This window comes from Pipistrellus hanaki (assembly GCF_964339955.1).
Source record: "Pipistrellus hanaki genome assembly, chromosome: 10".
Classification (NCBI taxonomy): domain Eukaryota; kingdom Metazoa; phylum Chordata; class Mammalia; order Chiroptera; family Vespertilionidae; genus Pipistrellus; species Pipistrellus hanaki.
Window position 1 is genome coordinate 42,507,948 of NC_140512.1, and position 20,866 is coordinate 42,528,813.

At 40.2% G+C, this 20,866-nt stretch overlaps 1 protein-coding gene across 2 annotated transcripts in view; it reads right to left on the reverse strand.

The window, feature by feature from the left end:
* Positions 1–20,866, reverse strand: part of CNTNAP2 (contactin associated protein 2) — a 1,655,791-nt gene that overhangs the window by 175,131 nt on the left and 1,459,794 nt on the right. For both annotated transcript variants that reach the window (XM_084896487.1, XM_084896488.1), the window contains one exon: positions 13,182–13,352. In XM_084896487.1, the coding sequence (XP_084752613.1) occupies positions 13,182–13,352 (171 nt within the window). The remainder of the gene's footprint in view (positions 1–13,181; positions 13,353–20,866) is intronic.

The following is a 20,866-nucleotide window of genomic DNA, read 5'->3' on the forward strand; positions in this document are numbered from 1 at the left end:
ATTGTGAGATTGGATGCCTACAGATTCTCCAAAGATGGAGAGGAGAGTGGTAAAAGAGGGGACACATGTCAAAGTTTTCCTTTGGACCATGTCAGATTGTACAGCAAAGTTAAAAGCACTCATGGAAGGAGATGTGCTTTGGAGGAGGACTAGGGGTAGTTTATGGGTTGATTTCGGGTGATATCAGAGGAGAATGGACAAGGATTTGGAGTCCAAAGGAGGTAGTAAAACCGTTGCTGAAACAGCTTGAATTGGGAAAAAAACTGACAGATGTTACTGTGGACCAAGCTAAAGCTTCTAAGGACACACCATACCAGTGAGTTAATGAACTATAACTTCTAAATGACTGAGCACTGGCTGGCTATGCTTATGGGGACACTCACTGGTAATGGGTAAGAGCCAAAGGCAAGGTCTTAGGAGAAAAGAATAAGGCTTTGGAAGGAGCAAGCCTGCCTGTGAGAGCCAAGAGTGATTATCCTAAGGACAACAGGCAAGGAGACATCTGCTTCCTGGTTGCCATGACTGAGTTTCAGCCCAGCCTGTAGGTCCTATCACAGGCTCTGCTTTTCTCAGCAAATTGTTCCTATATAGCATATCCTTTCATTGCTACCTTGGTGTGATTTCAGATAAGACATTTCTAATGGGAAAAAAAAAGCCCAATGAAGATTCCATGTTATGGACATAGAAGGGAGAGAAAAAAAAGATTTATATACTCTGTTTTCCATTACAACACAGGGGTACTTCAACTACAGTGTATTAGCAATATTGAACAAAAAGTGGGGAAAAAGTGAAACCATGCCAACAGAGGATTTATATGGGGAGGCAGAGAGATTTGAAAGAGCAGGAGCATCTCTTCCTCTTAACAAGCTACCTTAAAGTGAGAAAGACTTCTATAGAAGTTCCCTTTTACTTGGAATCTCTGCAAGGGTTGCATAACTAATATAAGTGATATTAGTTTTCTCTGACTGTGATTACCTAACTTTGTTCATTATATTCTATTTAGTAGGAATGTTAGAAATGATGAATTTTAGATTAAATCTGAAAAATATGGGATCTCAGAATCCTACTGTTGAAATGTCCTAGGATAAAAGCTCAATTAACACTGTAGAAGAGTTAATAGACCTTGAAGTCATATATTGCCTCCACTGAAAAAAGACAGAAAAAATTACTTCACAGAATTCCTTATGGCTATGCCAACCAATTTCCATTTGAACAAAGCATTACTCTGGAAATGGAGAATGTTAAATAATAATAATAATTCATCATAGACTACTTTTCCTTTCCCCTCATTTCTGATGATAATAATTAAAAACATAACTTTCCTGATTACATTGCACAAATAAACATTTTGCCTCCCTAGAGATTGCATACAAGAAACACCTTAGAACTTTCTTTTTAGGGCCAGTTTGTACAAAGTTCAAACAACTATATTTACTTTTTCCCTCCACAATTTGCTGAACTAATGGGACATGGTTTCTCTCTAGAACAGCGTTTTTCAACCGCTGTTCCGCGGCACACTAGTGTGCCGCGAGATGTTGCCTGGTGTGCCGTAGGTGCAGACAAGACAAGAATTTTTATAATTTTTCACTATTTTGTTTACTTAATATTTCATAATAAAGTAATTATAAAATACTTTCTTTGTGTTTATTTGATTCCTATACAAGAGAATTACTTTATATATAGTCAATATAGGCACAGAGTTAAATTTTTTAACATTTTCTAATGGTGGTGTGCCTCGTGATTTTTTTCATGAAACAAGTGTGCCTTTGCCCAAAAAAGGTTGAAAAACACTGCTCTAGAATACCTCCTTTGAGAGTAGGTTGAGCTACTTGTCAACCTCTGCCTCTGGTTGGTTTGACATACCCTCAACAAGATGAATTAATAGAATGACTGTGGGAACAGGGTCATCCATCAGGAACACTGACCCCATGGGCACATCCTGGTATGGCCTTCCCACAGGTCTTCCATGTGTGAAATGATGGTCTGAGAATGAGTGACAGGAAGCCAGTAGATTAGAACAAAAAAGTATCCTTTAACAGGTAAGCCCAACAGTAAGGACTCATTGGTTAAATGGAACACTTGTCAGTCAAGATAGTGTGTTTCCCAATCTCTTCTAAACCATGTTCCCATATGTGACCTAACAATCTAATTATCATCTCCAGATGCTGATATACCCAGATGTAGCAGGCTGATGGGGAATAAAACAACCCCTGAAAACCTCTGATAAACATCTTCCCAGCCAATGAAATTGTGCATTACATTCTGTAGACTGGATAATAAAAACAATAGATTTTTTTTGTTTTGTTTTATAAATATGAAATTATGATTTTCCAAACTACTATGCTCTCCTGGAGATTCTGATATATTATTCTCTGCCCTAAGTTGAAAACAAAAATCACTGTTGTGCAGTTTTTATAAATTTGACATGGAAATGTGTTTCTAAAATACTGTTACATGAAACAAGTAGGTTAGAAACAGTATGTAGCATATGATCTCATGTTGGTAAACAATTATATAGAAGTGCATAGAAAAATGTTGGTAAAAGTATATTATATACATATATATATATATATATATATATATATATATATATATATATATGAAAGTATATCAAACATATTTGAGATCATAGCTGATTTATTCAGTTTATTTGTTTTTGCTTCTTTGGATTTTTAAATCATTCAAAATAAGCAATATTTGTATAATTTTAGAAAAAGTTACCACTTGATAATGTTCACTTCTTTTGTGAAGGTTGATGACATTTTAAGCAACTATGTTCTATAATTTTAACAAGTGTTTAATTAGAGGGGTTAATAAAAATGCAAAAATGGGGGATTTTATTTAAATACAGAGAATAAAAAGGAATCAAAACCTTCTTTACTTCTTTCCTAGTTTTAAGATTCCTGAGAAGATTACAAAAAGAGTGGTCAAACTTCATCAAAGAATATTTTTTAACAGGATGTGAATTTTCTTCCCATTAAAAATGGCTAAAAAGAAGGGCATGCTATATTTCATAGTAAAATCCTCTCAGGTCCGAAGTGCCAGTATGTTCAGATGTTTAAACTGATGTCTACAGGAACTGGGAAGCAAGATGAGCATAATTCAGTGTTATAATTACACTTGACAGATATACACTGTTTTATTATTCACTGGCTGTGGTTGCACTTCCCTAGAAAGACCCTGCAGAATACTAAATATCAACCACTCTTCAGAAAAAGTCATTTGGCATTCTCATCAGTCCTCATCAGAGGCATCAAATTCAGAGATGCAGAAAACCAAATCTGATCATTTTAACACTATGGGCAAAGACAAGTAAAACACATGATTTCCTAAGAGGTCTGAAGTCCGGTTAGCTTCCTTCTGTTAAACTCTTAACTCAGCTATGTGGTTGGGTCATTGCTTTAATGAAACATGTCCTTTAACTGGTCCCTGGGCTTTAGCTTTTCAATTCTTTTCAATTCCTCAAATGCTCCATAATATCCCTGCTCCTTGCTTTTTGCCTAAGCTGTTTACTCTCTGGAAAGATGCCTTTATCTCATTTATTTGCCTTCAAGGCAACTCACATGCTGCATCTTCTGGAAGCCTACCTCTAAGTCTTCAGGTGAGGTTAAAGCTTACTCCTTCTAGTTGCCATGGTACCTGTGGCAGAGATGGCTAAGTTTTCATGAGAAGTTTCTTTTCTTCTTCCCATAGTCACCCATAAAAGCAGCCATGCATCCAAGAGCTGCCTGACCCAGTCCCCAGGCACCTACCTAGGTGGAACCATATGACTAGTTACCACCAATGGAATGAAAACAAAGAGAAGGCTCTCCACCCTCCCCTTCTCTATTGGCCAACTAGACTTAGAAATTCCAAGGCTGTAGGAGAAGGTGGACCTACAGCGAGAAGGGAGCCTTGATCTCAAATCACAGTGTGGGAGGACTTCCTGATCAGAGCGTGCTGTTAGACTGCAACAGCCACTCAAACCTGGGATTTTACCTGTCACGGCAGCTTCACTTATTCTTCAATAAGAATATTTCTGATTGCTAAATCTCTCATGACCTTGTCACATTTTTTAATTTATTTATATGCTTAAGTAACTAACCAAAGGATCTTCTCCATCAGGCCACTGGAATTTTGAAGGGATGAGTTGTGATGTAATGGCCTTACTCTGGTTCCAATACCAGCTCTGTATTAAAATATTGTAACAATCAAAAATATATAGGTTGTGATATTATATTCAAACTAGGAGCCCAGCTTGTGAAAACGTGCTGCCCTGCCTGCTCACCCTGCTTTGACACCTGAACCTCTCCTTGCAGAGCTCCAGGGCCGACCCCTCTGGCCTTCCCTGGCCGCTTTAAGCCCCACCCTCAGTCCCTCCAGTTACCTTGGACTGGTCCCACCTTCTCAGGGAGCCTCCCCCTTCCGCCCCATCTCCAGAGCAATGTGATGGCTCAGCCCCTTCCTGGCTCTGGAGGAGAGCTAGAAGCCTCCCACCTGCTGCTCTGTGCCCCTTCCCCTGTTAGGTGGGCAGTGGGGTGCTCTGAATGCGAGCAGTGGGTGGTGAAGGACTGGTGAGGGGGTAGCTACAGGCTCTCACCCCTGCCCTCCCTGGCACAGGATAGTCCTGCCTCCTTCAGGCGCCTCTGCTTCTGCCCGCCTCTGGAGCAACGCCCTGCTGCACACATACAGGCAGCATCCTGCGTGAGGTCCGTGGTTATGGCGTCCTAACCTTTGCATATTAGCTCTTTATTAAGATGATGAATTGGTGGAATCCTGTAATTCCTGAAACTATAAAGTTTTACAGCAAAGTAAAGTGGCTGGGAGCTGTAAACTGGTACATGCTCTTGTGAATGTCCAACCCTCCTTTACTAAACCATTAGCTGTTGTCCCAAAGAAAAGACAGGTAGCACTGTGCTTGAATCTCCTAAAGGCAAACAAAAATGTCCTTATTGAGAAGTCTGTCAAGGACAAGCTCGGCATTCAGAAATCTGGGCTGAAGTTCTTTGTTCTCCAACATTTTTATTGTATTGAATGGACTCCAGAATCTAGAACCCAGACCCCAAGCTGACACCTGCAGCTCTACTTTTCAGCTACACTTTATAAGCAAGTAAGTCCTGGCCGGTTTGGCTCTGTTGGCTGGACATTGTCCTGTGCACCAAAGGTTGCTAGTTTGATTCCCGATCAGGGCACATGCCTGGGTTGTGGGCTCTATTCTTAGTAGGGGGTGTACAGAAGGCAGCGATCAATGTTTTGCTCTCATATAAATGTTTCTCTCTCTTTCCTTCTCACTCTCTCTCTAAAAATCAATATATTTTTTAAAAAAGCAATTTTCTATGACCAGCCATGGAATATGAGCACTATTTACAATGTTATGTCTACAGACAAATAATAATAATTCCAGGTTCTGAATAACCTCTTAAAACATAGTTCCTTGGTAAATAGAGAAGTGCCTAAACTAGACAACTTCTTGAAAAGTAAAACATAAATACTATAGAGACAGAATCATCTTCCTTTCCTATTTGAGAAGAATATATTCCTATGACCTGAGTCCTATATCAGATCTTATTTAAGCCTTTATATTTCTTGTCTCCTCAGAGTTTCTATTGTCATTGCTATTAAACATTATGTGGGCCTTTGCCAGGTAGCTCAGTTAGTTAGAGCATCATCTGAACACTCAAAGGTTGTGGGTTCAGTTCCCAGTCAGGGCATATACTTAGGTTGTGGGCTTGATCCTGATCAGGGTGAAGGACTGGTGAGGGGGTAGCTACAGGCTCTCACCCCTGCCCTCTCTCACATCAATGTTTATCTATCTTCTTTCCTCTTTCTCAGAATTTTCAGAAGGAGAAACTAAACAAACAATCCCATTTACCATTATAATAAAAAAATTAAGATCTTAGAAATAAACTTAACCAGGGAGGCAAAGGACTTGTACTCCAAAAACTACAGGATGTTATAAAAAGAGATAGAGTAAGATATAAACAAATGAAAGAATATATCATGTTTTTGGACTGATAGAATTAACATCAATAAAATGCCCATACTACCCAAAGCAGTCTACAAATTCAATGCAATTCCTATTAAATACTAATGATGTATTTCACAGATCTAGAACAAGTACTCCAAAAATTTATATGAAATCAAAAAAGACCACAAATAGCTACCTGTTCTTGAGAAAGAAGAACAAAGTTGGAGAAATCACAATAACAGATATCAAGTTATACTATAAAGCCACTGTAATAAAAACTGCCTGGTTCTGGTATAAGAACAGGAAAACAGAACAGAGAACCCAGTAATTGACCCAAGCAATTACACTCAATTAATATTTGACAAAGGAGGCAAGAACATAAAATAGAGTCAAGGCAGTCTCTTCAACAAATGGTGATGGGATAATTAGGTAGATACATGCAAAAAAAGAGAAAGAAACTAGACTACCAAGTAAAACATACACAAGACTAAACTCAAAATAGATAAAAAGACTTAAATGTAAGATGTGAAGCTATAAAAATCCTAGAAGAAACCAGAGGGTGCAAAATCTCAGACATCTCTCATAGCAATATGTTTATGACACATCTCCTAGGGCAAAGGAAACTAAGGAGAAAGTAAACAAATGGGACTACATAAAATAAAAAAGCTTATGCACAGCAAAAGAAACCATTAATAAAATTAAAAGGGGGCCCCATAGATGGGATAACGTATTAGACAATGATACATCTGATAAAGGGTTAATATACAAAATATCTAAGGAACTCATACAATTTAATGGAAGGAAAACAATCTAATTAAAAAATTGGCAAAGGACCTAAATAGAAACCTCTTGGACATACAGATGGCCAAGAGACATATGAAAACATGCTCAAAGTCACCAGTCATCAGAGAGATGTAAATTAAAATGATAATGAGGTATCGCCTTATACCTGTCAAAATGGCTATCATCAACAAATCAACAAATGACAAGAGCAGGTGAGGATGTGGAGGAAAGGGAACCCTAGAACACTGCTGGTGGGGATTCAGACTAGTGCAGCCATTATGAAAAACGGTGTGGAATTTTCTCAAAAAATTAAATATGGATCTGGCATTTGACTCAATGATCCCACTTCTAGGAATATATCCTAGGAGACTAGAAATACAAATCAAAAAGAATGTATGCAACCCTATGTTCATGGGAGCACAATTTACAATAGCTAAATCTGGAAACAGCACAAGTGCTAATCAATAATGAGTGGATAAAAAAGCTGTGGTACATTTACTCCAAGGAATACTATGCATCAGTAAAAAAAAAAAGGGATCTCTTACCATTTGAGACAGCATGGGGGATCTGGAAAGTATTATGCTAAGGGAAATAAGCTAGTCAGGGAAAGACAAGTATCCCATGATCTCACTCATATATGGAATCTAATAAACAAAATTAACTGATGAACAAAATAGATTCAGAGACACAGAAGCTTAGAACAGACTGTGGAATTTCACAAGGAAGGCAGAGGTGGGAGAAGAGATCAACAAAAGAGATCAACGGGTATGCATGTATAACCCACGGACACAGACAATAGGGTAGTGAAGGCCTGGGGCTGGGAACAGGGCTGGGCCAGAATGGGTCAATGGGGGGAAAAAGGGAGACAAAAGTTTAGTACTTTCAACAATAAAGATTTAATTTTAAAAAACCATATCCTTAGGTAAGGATAAAAACAACTATCCTGTAACTTGAGCAAAATGCCTGTCTTAAAAGGTAACTCCCTGAATTCATTTGTAAAATATATATTTTTTAAAGGTTTCCAGTTGACATCAGTTGGCCAATGCTTTGTCAAATGGCTTTCATGTAGGTGCTTGTCTGATATCTTGTAAAAGCCTAGCATTGTTGTACTGTGGCTGTCTTTGGATGGCCCTTTGAGATAGTTCTGTTTTGAGATATTTCAGTGATTTTCCCAGTCACTTACTCAGTATATTTAAATGAAGCGTCATTCTCTGATTTATTGTATCTCTTCTTCTTTTTTTTTTAGAACCAGCTTTGAATTAATTGGTCCCAAGTGTCATCCTTACTTGAATCAATTCTCCAGCATTAGTAACATCCACTAACGATGGCACTGACTCGCTCTTCCTGAAGTACTTGTTTTTATAAAAACACCAACTCTGCAGAGATGCTGTTAGCTTCTAGAATGACAGCTGTAGGGTCCCTAACCTGATTATAACTCCACATACATATTTCTACTGTTTCCATTAGTCCACATGTTTATTATTGAGTAATACCAATATACTTTCTCCTGTCCTTGTCTCAGATTGGAATTATGAATTCAAGCTTCTTTAATCTCTTCTCCCCGTAGAATACCTGCTGTTTTCCAGCTGGTCAGAGGCAGGCTGATTCTAGTGGTTGGTCTTTTTGACGTTTTATCATGCCATCTTTTTGAAGAGAAAGATTCTGTGGCCTTCTCCACACAATAAATAATGCATGAAACATTAGAATCAGAGAAAATCAGAAAAAAAAACTCTGAAAGTTTAGCATTTCTCTATAGTAATGGCACAAAACATATTCAGTTTTCAAACACCATGTGAAGATGCTCTTTAATGAGGATGCCCATTATTTTCTAGGCAATGCACTGAATTAATTGCCTTGTAGAAATTTGTTGTTTTTTTAAAAAAGGGAAGACTTCTTTTTTTTTCTTTCTTTTTCTTTTTTTTCTTTTCTTTTTTTTTTTTTTTTAGAGAGAGAGAGGGAAGAAGGGAGAGAGAGAAAACAAAAACAAAAACACATTGATATGTGTGAGAGAGATATCCATCGATTACCCTGACCAGGAATCGAACCCATGATCTCCAGTGCACAGAGTGATGCCCCAAAGAACTGAGACATACCTGCTAGAGCTACTTCTGCCTTATATATGTTTTATAAATCAAGGTGCAATAAAAAAATATTTTGCATGGGCAGGATTTCAGTAGCAGGGCAAACTTCTAAAGGTACCCTCGGGATGTGGAGAAAGAAGAGCCGGACCACAGCTCTGTAGAGAGAGGTGACTCCATCTGGCCAGCATAAGAAGAGTTCACAATTGCTTCTAGAAATTTTCAAATCAGCAGACATGGGTGGATCAGTAGCATCTAAAGTAGCTTGGGCAATTTTTCCCATTAGAGGACAGTCTCCTTCTAACTCTAGGATACCTACACCATATACTCAAATAGCTGTTCCTTTAGTAAGATTGACAAATAAATTTGGGTAAATTCAATGTGACTTTATTATTTACCAATTATTTGTATATCTTTTAACACTTAATAAAAATTAATATAGTAAAAGCTGTAACATAGCACAAATTTCATTTTGAATTTATATCTCTAAACTCCCCCCCCCCATAATTGAAATTGAAAAGGTTTAAATCAAAAGCTGGAGAAATTTATTAAACATTTAAAATTTTACAATGGTGTTGCTAGTCTGGTTTTAAAAATTTTTCTTGAAGAGGTAATTTCTTTTCTTATATATTATAATGACCAAGTCAGAATCATTCTTTAGATTCCAAAATCTTTAATATAAATTGAACTCATAGTTAGACTTGCAAAATAGTAGAAACATTACAATAAGTAAAATTTCTATTATTGAGGTGCTAAGTAGAAAGTTGGACAGTTGATGAGAAAAACATCTATATTGATAATGTAAGTTGGATTGGATAAGTGAGAGGAAAAATGTAGGTACTAACACCTGATTTGTATTAATAAAAACTAAGTATATATAAAAAAGATAAAACATCCTAATATCCCAAAGGCACAACAGGTCAGTGGAGTGGAATTAGGCATTCCTCATGCCTACATATGTGAAGCTCTTTTAATATAAAAAGCTGTTCTAATTCTGAAATAATGTAAGATAAATTGCCTCTAGTTTGTTTCTTCTGATTCATCATTTTCTATATATTGCAGAATGTTTTCTTCTCCTTCCCAAGCATGTGTATTACAGAAGGCTGCATCTTGGAAAATGAAAGTTGTCCCTTAATACCCTTTCTTCAGATTAGCAGGATATTAGACTGCTGCCTCCACATTTTCTTTTTTGGGAGCTATGTCTGCTAAATGCAAATGTTTTCTCTGAGTCATCCTGATATTGGGAAAAGCTCAAACGTGGTCAATGTGGATGCTTGTGCTAACGCATTACAACATTTCTGGATGCTTTTCCTCAGTGTCTACAAGTCAGTGAACATCCCCTTCAAAAATTTCTGCTGTGTCCTTTAAAGTCTCTTAAATTATTGAACAAAAATGAAAGTGCCACGGTTGCTATCATCAAACACTTTGGAACACTTCCTTCCTCTGATTACAGGCTACCTAACAGTTGGCATTGCAACCCTTTCCCCAGGGGCCGTCTGTACCTGAGCTAGGTGGGCAGTGGGCATCCTCTTCACCTGTTAGCACTTCTTCTATTCTACGGCACCAGAGCCCCACTTAGCAATGTGCCCTCCTGTGACACACCCTCTCCCCATTCTTTGGCTATCATACTGTGACCCTGAGGACTATAACACTTGGCTCACAGACTTCCTGACCACTCTGACCCTTGCTATTGGCAATAGGAGCCTCAACAGTGATGCGGGTGACCAGGCAACCATCTCCTTGATGTTCTTAATAGCCTTTTCAAACAACCAAAGTCTCACTTGCATGGCCAAATGATGCTTCCTCAATCCTCTTATCACCCAAACTGCTTTCCTGGGAAATCCTGACTTGCCCAAGCATATCCTCTCCTTTCACCTTTCACTCTATTCTTTGTCATCATTTTGATCACCAGCCCCACAATTGTGGTGATCTGCAGCTAGATCTTCCATGGTCCTCCATTTAGATTAGCAGCCTATTCATTCACTTCCTTTACTCAATAAATGCCGAGTCAGCAGCTGCCACATGTTATGTGCTATTCTGCCCAAGAGATACAATGGTATACACTCTTCCATATCCCTCACTGTATCAGTGTGTGATGTAGTCACACCTTCCTGATGTGTCTGGCAGTTAGAAAACTCTCAATAGAAGTTATTTATCCATACTGCTACTCATGTGACTGTCTCCATTACTAGGTGAGGGTATTGGGTGATCTTGTCTTCATCTTAGAAATTCCAGAATCCATCCCATTGCCCCTGACACAGTAGGCGCTTAGGAAGTGATGGCCTGATGATAGAAACATGGTCGTGATTATTGTCTTGGTCAGAAAAGGGATCTAGAGAAGTCTATAGAGCTCTCTTGAAATATTACTAGGGGCAAAAATGACAAAACTGAAGCTGTCCTAATTCCATACATCATGAGAAGTCAGGGTTCTTTGGAAAAGACAAGAATACTTAGAAAAAAAGAAGGCAGCGGGAGAAGAGGAAGACAAAATATGAGGTGGACTGACTGTACAAAATCAGCCATAGGTTGAGTCTGCAGGAGCTGAGCAGGGCTTTTGAGGACTGGACACTATGGATGACACTCATTCATGGGGTCACCAGGAGTCAGAGCTGACTCAATGGCCCATAAAATGTACAAATAGAAGCACTGCTCTTTCTATACCTGGTTTACCTTCTTTCCAACCCAGACAAAGGTTTACAAAACTTGGGAATATAAAGCAAGGACAGGTGAGTTCAAGTAATTCTGTAGAAAAGTATAAAATTACTCAAATATTGAATTGTCAAACTTTTTTGCCATGAGATAATCCTGAAATACAATCCAACTAATGTGCAAGTCAGAAAATAGTTTGACTCAATTACTTTTAACTCTGGAAAGTAAAACTCTCTTTAAAGTAATTACAATGCATAATTGATGAAAAGAGAGGATTCCTATTTATTTATTTATTAATTCTGGGGCTAGACTATCCTTTGTCTCATTTTCAGTCAGATCTGGCTCAGATTAGATCTACAATGAGCATTCCTGGAAAAATGATAAATTACAACTACTTCACTGAAATAAATACTTAATGAACATCTATATCCTATCATTATAACAATCCCCAGAAATTACCATTTTTTGGTTAGAAAATTGGGATTCAAAGAGATGAAGCAATTTACCCAAGAATTGGGATTCAGTCTGTGAATGCTAACTCCAAAGTTTGCACACTTCCTGTTACACCTATCCACCATTTCATACAAAGAATCCCATAGGATCTTAGCAGAAAGACATTTTTCTCAGATTCCTTCTTTTAAAGACCAGAATGCATAATGAAAATTACAAAATAAGAAAAATATTGCAGCAGATATTTCTAGGACAAGGTTTTGAGATCATTGGACTAGGAGGAAGGAAACTTTCTGATGTGGGGAGGGGGCAACAAATCCCTGTGGAGGGATCCCGATGGACTAGTTTCCCCTTCTGGTTGCATCTGTTGTCTTGCTGGTTCTGTATTTTTCTAATCAGCCAGCAGATTCACCAAACTTGGAAGTCTGTGGACTGTAAATTCCTAAAGCTGTACTGCTGCCCAATGAGGTGAGGGCCCTGATATGACAAGGATGGCACTTTTCAGATGCAGAGAACCCCCTACCTCCCACAGAGGGCATCCCCCAGTGTGACCTTGTGAGGGTTTTTGGGAACCAAGGCAAATTGAGCTGAGCTAGGCAGCAACAGCCCCTGCCCTGATTCTGTTAGTCTCTATTTCCTTGGCTAAATAAATTCTGAACTGAACCCTTTAGAGGGTGTGTAGGTGTGGGGTCTCTTCTGGAAAGCTGCAGGTATAAAGTTTCATCACATTACTCAGTATGACTATCCATGCTGCTTTATGAACTCAGACAGATGTTGTTTTATTGATATTATTTCTAATGCCTTTGTGTTTCTCTCCACTCTCTCATGCCTTATTCCTGGTCTCTTTACACAATTCTCTATCTACTCTTCATCCTGTCTCCTTGGACAATAAACACAAAAAGAAAATTGAAATATTCATTCTTCTCCAATTTTGTCAGAGAAATTCAGCCTCGCTCCTTCCCTCCCTCCCTCCCTGCCTGCCTCCTCATACTCTATAATTTTAATCTAAATACCCACTCTTCTTCCATATTGTTAGGGCAATTTATTTTCTCTTCCTTCTTTGAAGACCTTTGCTTGGGAATCTCTGTACAGGCCTGCATCCTGTGAGCAATCCCAGGACAAGGACCTAGGTCCTTCCTCACTTTGTGTATTTACTCTTTAGCACTGTTCCTGGGGCAAAGAAGCCCTTGATGTTTGACTCCAGTGACATTTGCAGTCAGGGCCAGAGCCAGCACAGAATGAGTGACAAGAGTTGATAAAGATCTTATACTCACATTTTAGCTCGAGTTTGATGAAATCCGTGTTCCCCAGATTTTCCAGAAATACTCCCTGTGGGATTAATGTTTTGAAGTAGAAAGAAATGTCAGCACTGGTTTCCCCCTGGAAAGTCGAGAAGTGCAGATAGGATGACGGATTTGGGAAAGAGGCAGCATTCCAATAATTCCCTGTGGGAAGAAAAGAGAAACACATGGGCCATTGACACCTTGATCTTTCCTTGAGTTTTAATAACTTTCCATGGGCAATCATTCTGTTTCCTCCCATCCTGCGGAACAACAAGCCCCACAGCATACCTCTGGCTTTCCAAAAGTTATCTGTGTGTACGTATATACAATATTTTATTAAAGATTGAGAGTGGCACTGTAGGGTCTGTGGGGAGCAGATCCAATAGAGGTGAAATTGGGAGACACTTCTGGGGACACTGTGTGTGGTGGTGGGGCAGTGTGGAGCTCCTGCATGTGTGCTGGCCCCTTTGTTTGGTACAGGAAGCACCTGGGCTGAGCCCAGTGGGAGAAAATGGGAGCGAGGTCTTTGGTATTCTGCCCTTGCTGATCATCCACCTTTGTGTGGAATAACCAGTTAGCAGCCACTCAAAAATGGAACATGGGACAATTACAACTGGGGGAGTACCTCTTACTCCCTGGGGGTGGGGAGTACCTCTTACCTGTAGGGGGTGGGGAGTGTTGAGCTAAGCCCACTGATGGGCTCCTAATGAGCCTCTTCCCTTCAGCTCATGGAGAAGACATGACTGTCTTAGCCAGTGTCCCCAAGAGAAAAGTAGCTTACAGGACAAAATAAAAATACCACTCTGGATGAGTCACATTTCATTAGAACAGATGAACTGAGACTAAGACCAACATTGAAACTGAGACCAACAGCTCATTCTCAACTTGATTACCAGGGCAGAGATTCCCTTCGAATATATACAATTCTGAGTACATTTACTATCACAGCTAAAGTCTAACGTACATGAATGTGCTTTAAAACAGTTACTAAAGCCTTTAACTTTAATGCTAAACATATGTTACTTTCACCAGATTAGGCCAAGATGGAGTCACTCATGCTAAGCCCCATGTCAGCAAACCAAAGCTTAATTAAGTTTCTATGCTCACCTCTCCCAAAAAAGGAAGACCTAGGTCAGTCAATTAGCACTTGCTCAGCACAAGTTATCTGACCCATTCCAAGTCTTCTCTTTGGTCCACATAAGGAAGTAACCTTGCTCTAACCAATCAGAAGATACCCAGTATAACTTTTTGTTTGTTTGTTTCTGCTTACTGGGGCTATAAAATCTCTGCCTTGTAAGCTCCTCAGAGCTCATTTCTATCTTCTAAAATGGATGCTTCCCAATCCATGAATTGCTGAATTAAATGCCTACTAAATCAGCAAATTGTCTGGGTAAAATTACTAGAGGCCCTGTGCATGAAAACTCATGCACTGGAGAGGGGCAGAGGGGGTCTCTCAGCCCGGCCTGCCCCTCTCACAGTCTGGGAGCCCTCAGGGTGGGAGTGACCTGTAAATCAGGGGAAGGCAATACCCCCATCACACCTCTGCTTCTGCCACTGCTAGCAGCACAAGCCTCAGCTGGCCCTGGTTACCTGAGCCTCGGTTAGCCCTTGGAGGCTGGGTAGCCACCGTCCTAGGCTTGCCTGTACCTCACACCAGCCCTGGGTATCTGAGGAGACTGGGGGACTCTGGAGGCAAGCATGCACCTGCCACCCTGGCAGGGCTGAGGGGCCTGGGCGCCGCCATCTTGTTGCTATGGTCGCCACCATCTTTGAGGGTGTACCAGTCAATTAGCTTATTCCCTCCTTATTGGCTGTGGGCACTGCCAACTTTGTGAGGGTGTGATGGTCAATTAGCATATTCCCTCTTTAATATATAGAATATTAGAGGCTCAGTGCACAGGATTTTTGCACTGCTGGGGGGGCATGGCCTGTGCGATCAGCCTGCTGTGGGAGTGCCATTCATCCTGCTCAGCCCAGCAGTGTTCCCACTGTGGGAGGGCACTGACCATCAGGGGGAAGCTCCTGCATTGAGACTATGCCCCCTTGTGGTCAAGGTGCATCATAGCGACCTATCAACCGTTGTTCTGGTTGTCCTGCCATTTGGTCGCTGGGCTTTTATTATATAGGACTTTCCCTTTATTTTATGCAAATTATGCACAGATGTAATATTCAGTTCAACTACTATTAAATAAAATTAACTTGGTGTTGATACTGTTATGCTTAAGCTGTAATTTTAAATTAAATATAGAATATTGTTAACTTATGAGATATTAAAATAACCTCTTATTTAATTAATGCTATTTGTTGTTGTTCTTAGAGACATGTAGAATATAATGACATGTAGATGAATGAATGGTAATATATAACCAGTAAGTCAGTGTAAACTATTGTATATTTACAAATGTCTGCAGTAAGGTAAAACCAAGGGTGGTGGTAGAGTTTATTGTTTAAAGTATTGCCAAAGTCTTCATGAAGGTTTAAGCTATATATTTTTAAACATAGCAATATCATAGCTTTCAGTGGGAGAACAATAGACTAGTTTTTTCTTGAGGAGAAGGATATTACTTGACATCGGTCAGTCTAATACCTGAGAAGAAAGAATCTTAATTTTACAATTTAAGTTACTGTCCTCTGGGATCTGAGTCCTCTTTCTGGCTTGAGATCTGGCTTAATATCTGGTCAGAGGAATTCAGGCTCACCCTGACCAGCTGGCTGAAAATGAAGATCTCTTGAAATAAAACCTAAATCAACCTAGCAGTTGCAATCCAATCACCAGTCAGAGTTCTAGGAGGGAATGAAGCCACAGGCCCTAGGCCAGCAGGTTTCAGCTCATCTAATTGGGGCAGAACCTTTAACAACCTTAGGAGTCTGGGAGGATGTGCCTCCAGACATATGTCAGTCGGAAGCAGGGCAATTCTGTCTCTTTAGGCAGAATCCCCAGGACATGAATGTAAATCAACATTTTCCAAGCTGCAATCCAATCTAGTGCATTCTATTTATTTTACTATTGACATTATTACAGATGTCTCCCATTTCCACTCCTTTTCTTCCTTCCACCCAGACTCCTCCCCTCTCCTCCTGCTTAGCTTCACCACATTGTTGCCTGTGTCCAAGGGCTATGCATATACGTTCTTGGCTATGCTTTTCACTTCTTTCATCCCATCTGCCCCACCCACCTCCCCTCTGACATCTGTCAGTCTGTTCCATGTTCATGCCTCTAGTTCTATTTTGTTGATCAGTTTATTTTGTTCATTAGCATCATTCTTATTTTCTGAGGTGGTGATGTGTTAACTTGAGGGTAACTGTCTAAAGTGATTCTAGAAAAAAGAAAGCAAGAAGTCAAACACATCAGAGGTCCAGCACTGGCTATACAGACAGAAATATCACCAGAAAGGAGAAGGACAGTTCAATCAGTTATTCTAGTTTGGCGAGATATCCTTACAGATGCTGATCACATTTGTTTGAACTGTGTGCTCATTAAGCAGTTTCGAGCAATTTGGTCTCTTGAATGGACCTATTGGTAGGGAAAATACAACTTGTACAAATGGTGGTTACCAGCTGTTCTTCTGGAAATGTCTGGATTATCCCATAGTATCTTTGGAGCTGTCACCGTGGGCTGCCCCAGATCTACTCAGACCAGATTCTTGCCCAGTGATGGTGAGGACTCTACGCTGACTGGTTATGTCAGAATTGAGGTATCTACCCAGGAGGTGATGAGGGAGAAACTTTAATTACACTTACTTTAAAATCCTCATTCTTTAAAATATCTATGTTGGTTATATATTATGATATACACAACATATGATTACATTAGATTACATAAATTCTATTCATGTTTATGGTAATGTGTACTTAAAGGTTTTAATGAGCAGGGTACATACCCTGATGAATTTCTGTAAGGCCTGTACTGATGGGTCGTGACAAGATACTAACATGCATGCCTTTGCTGGAGCTCCTTGCACTTCACAATGCTAGGAGCTTATAGCATTGTTATTATTTGTTTATAATACTTCTAATAGACTGCAAACTCCTTGAAAGCTGGGAGCAAACCATTTCTTCTTCTTAACCTTTGGGCCAGAACAAAAAGTAAGTACTCAATAAATAATTACTAAATCAGCGAGTAAGCGAATAGCTATATCTCTCGATTATATTCAATCCCAGTCCACAGGAAAACTCCTCATGGGACAACATTTACTTTATAGTAAGTTGAGTATTGAAGGTTCTAAATAAATAGAAATCAAAGCTAATGCTGCTTTAGCACCCACTGGTAACTGGATATGGCTTCCACTAGCACACCAGCATTTTCTGACCCATGACTTACTTTCTATGGATCCCTATAGAGCTCATTGAACAATGCCATGCATTTGCAAGACTGATGGCCTCATAACCTTAAGGTTATTACAACAGGTGAAATTCATACCTACAATCAAGGTCAGTGCTGTGGAAGGTAAAGTGACATTGGATGAGAAGGCCAAGTGGGAAATAAAACAAGGACTCGTGCCAAAGCAGGAGGCAGGGATGGCCAGTGTGGACAGGCAGAAGGGGGCAAGGGTGGACATTTATGGGGAAAGGTGAAGCAGAGCTGAAATATATATCTGAGCCTGGAGGGATTAGTCAGTACTAACAATGATGAGGCCCTTGGGAGAGGTCAGAAGCCCAGCCAAGGGTGGGACAACAGTTATCAGAGGCTGGGCGAAATGGCTGGGGGAGGTTGATGGCTCTAGAAGGTTGAACATGACTGGGGCATATGACAGCATTTTAAATATATTCTGGGCTCCTCCCCTGTGGGGAGAGGAACCAGGTGGTACCTGCAGGTGATGCCGGAGAACAGGGCTGGGGTAGCCAATCAGACATGGCTGACACATCACTCAGACTTCAGTGAACCATCAGCAGAAAATGCAGCATCACCTCCTCATCCAAACCCTTTTCAACACCCATTTCCTTTGATCTCACCCATAATTGTTTGGTATGGGATTCTGACTTCAAAATTTCTAAGGATATTTTCTGATGAACAGCAATTCACTGTAAGCCTAATTTTAATTTCTAACAAAGCATTGCACATACATAATTTTCAAAATCAAGTGGTGCTAGAAGGGATAGAGTAAAACGCAGATCCTGCTTCACCTCTTCCCATCCCAAACCCAATTTAGCAAAAACTCCTTCTGCACCTTTAACTTTTTAAAGTATATCTCTGTATGCCTAAAATATATCTGTGTAGATATTTATAAATTTATGCATCTTAGATAGTCTCTATTGGCGTTCCTGAATGCAAGATGAGGACTGAGCATTTTTACAAGCCAACCTCCCTGCTCCCTCTCTCCGTATTCTCCCCAAACAGCCAAATAATAGCTTTTTGTTTGTATTGAAATTCAATATATTCTAATTCTTGAATCTCCTGGAGTTTTGCAATGTGCTTCTCAGCTGCCTGTCAACAGCCTGCACTTGCTGATTTTCTTGTACGTTCACAAGGAGCAAAAGAACATGAGGAGCACTGAGGTCCCCTCTGAGGTGGTCATGTTGGCAAGGGCGGGACCATGAGGATGTGCTGGTGGGGAGGTGGGAGGGATAACAGCAGGTGAACTTAGGGGACTGCTCTGGGCCGTCTGTCACTTGGTGCAGATGCTATGTATTCCCCACGTGTAGGTTCCTGAGTCAGACCATCTGGCTTCATCATCCCTAACCCCTGGGCAACTTTGGCCAGATATCTTGATCTTCCTGAATTGCAATTTCCTCCCTTGTACAATGGAATAACAATGGAAACTCTCATAGGGTGTTGAAAATCACAGGAGATGATAAAAAAACACTTAGCAGAGTGCTGACACAAAATAAACGTTCAACACATGTTATTCATCACCACTGAACTGATGGCTACAGTATCATGTACAGTCACTGCCTAAGGACTTGGCCAAGGTGGGGAGAATGGGAAATGGGGCTCCTTTCCTTAAAAAGGTGAATAGCATCAACAAACCCTGGCTCCTCCCCAGCCTACTTTATCTCAGCGGGCCAATTCTCTAAGGGAAGCAGCAACTATGAGCTCTCCTTACAGTATTCATTTCTCCAGCTGTCAGCTCATCTCAGACCCATATCTACTTCTGCCCTTCTGTCCTGTTCTTTTCTTTTCTCACTCCTCTGCTCTTGCTCCTTGCCTTTCAGAACTGTTTGCTCCCTATCTCTTCATCTCCTTACTGACCTAGATAAAACTCCATTCAGGACACACAAATGGGAATATCCTTGAACCCATAATGTACTGTATGGTTTTGTAGAGTATCCATTAAATAAAATACGATGAGAGAAAGAATGAGTGAGCAACAAAGGAAGTAGAGTAACCCAAACATATCAATAATTGTGTCTGAACAAAGGTAGACCGAGTGCTGATGGGCAGAGAGGAGTGTGTTCATGTCTCACCTTAGTACCAGGACTTTGCGCTTTCCTTCCCGCCAGAGGGGAGATAAGTAATTAGGAAAGTTGAAGAGGCAGTGGCTGGACCAGTTGACATTTGGCTGAGTGGAGGAGACAGTCTGTGGGCTCTGCTGGCTGTGGTTTACTGAGGTGTGTGGCTGCAGGTGCTATCTGGACGCCAGGAGGCTTGTCCATCCTCTCAGATTCAGCAGTTTCCTAGAGACACTGCATTAAGATGCTTACAAGGCTTCAACTTTAAGGGGCACTTTGTATTGTAAAAAAATTTACTAGGAGGCTAGTTACTCTGAAAATGTTAGTGACCCGCAGCTTAGAAATTTGAATGTTCTTTGGGTTGTACACGGAGTCTTTTGTTTTTTTATGATGGCTGGGTGCAATTTACAACAATAAACTAGACATCTTTTTTGCATACACATTTGAGTTTATTTGCAGAGGTGTCTTTACAGGGAGAAAAAAGTTACTCCCTTAATTAAACCACCTTGTACTTTCAGGGAAGGTAAAAGTTGCTTTGTTCAGCTCTCAGCTTCATTATACAGGGCAAATTAAAGTCAAAATGAAGGGGTGCATGTTAAAATGCTGCTCCCTTGGCAGTTTCACCCTCTCCAGAAAGCCTTTTCCATTGCTACAGCCAAAGAGGGGCTGTTATACACTTGTGGGAGGAGTCAACAATATAACTGGGCAAGAAGGGCGATAGAGTCCCAAGGAGAAAAAGAACACGATGGTGAAATCCTAAAGGTCACGATGCTCAGGACACTTCTTGCACAGCTGTGGGCTGCTTAATCGCCAGACCATGGGGGATGTGATAAAATGGTTTGTTACTAATTAGTCATGAAAACTCCTGTGTCGTATCTGCCAATGGTGCATTTAAACTAGGGGTACGTAAGAGATAATTCCATTTCATTCTATGAATGCTTGAAACAGTTATGTGAACTGGGATGCTTGGCCGTGTGGGGGCAGGTCTAAGTTTTTTTGTAAAGCTCTTCAGGGTCCCCACAATCAATTCCAACATTTCCTCAAACTTTCCTCATTTGGGGCTATTAGTTATGCCTATATTATACGAGTCATCCTAAGTGTATTGGGATTGAAAGTGAAAAGTTAATAAGCAAAAGTAGTGAAATGAATAACTAGGTGTAGAATGGGGACATGTGGGCTCCTTGTTCTTGACTCAAATTTCTGTCTTGGGTCAATCCGAAAGGTTTCCATGTGACTGACTCCAAAGAATGAGGGAATAGCAAGCGGGAACCTTTCACACCTTGGTG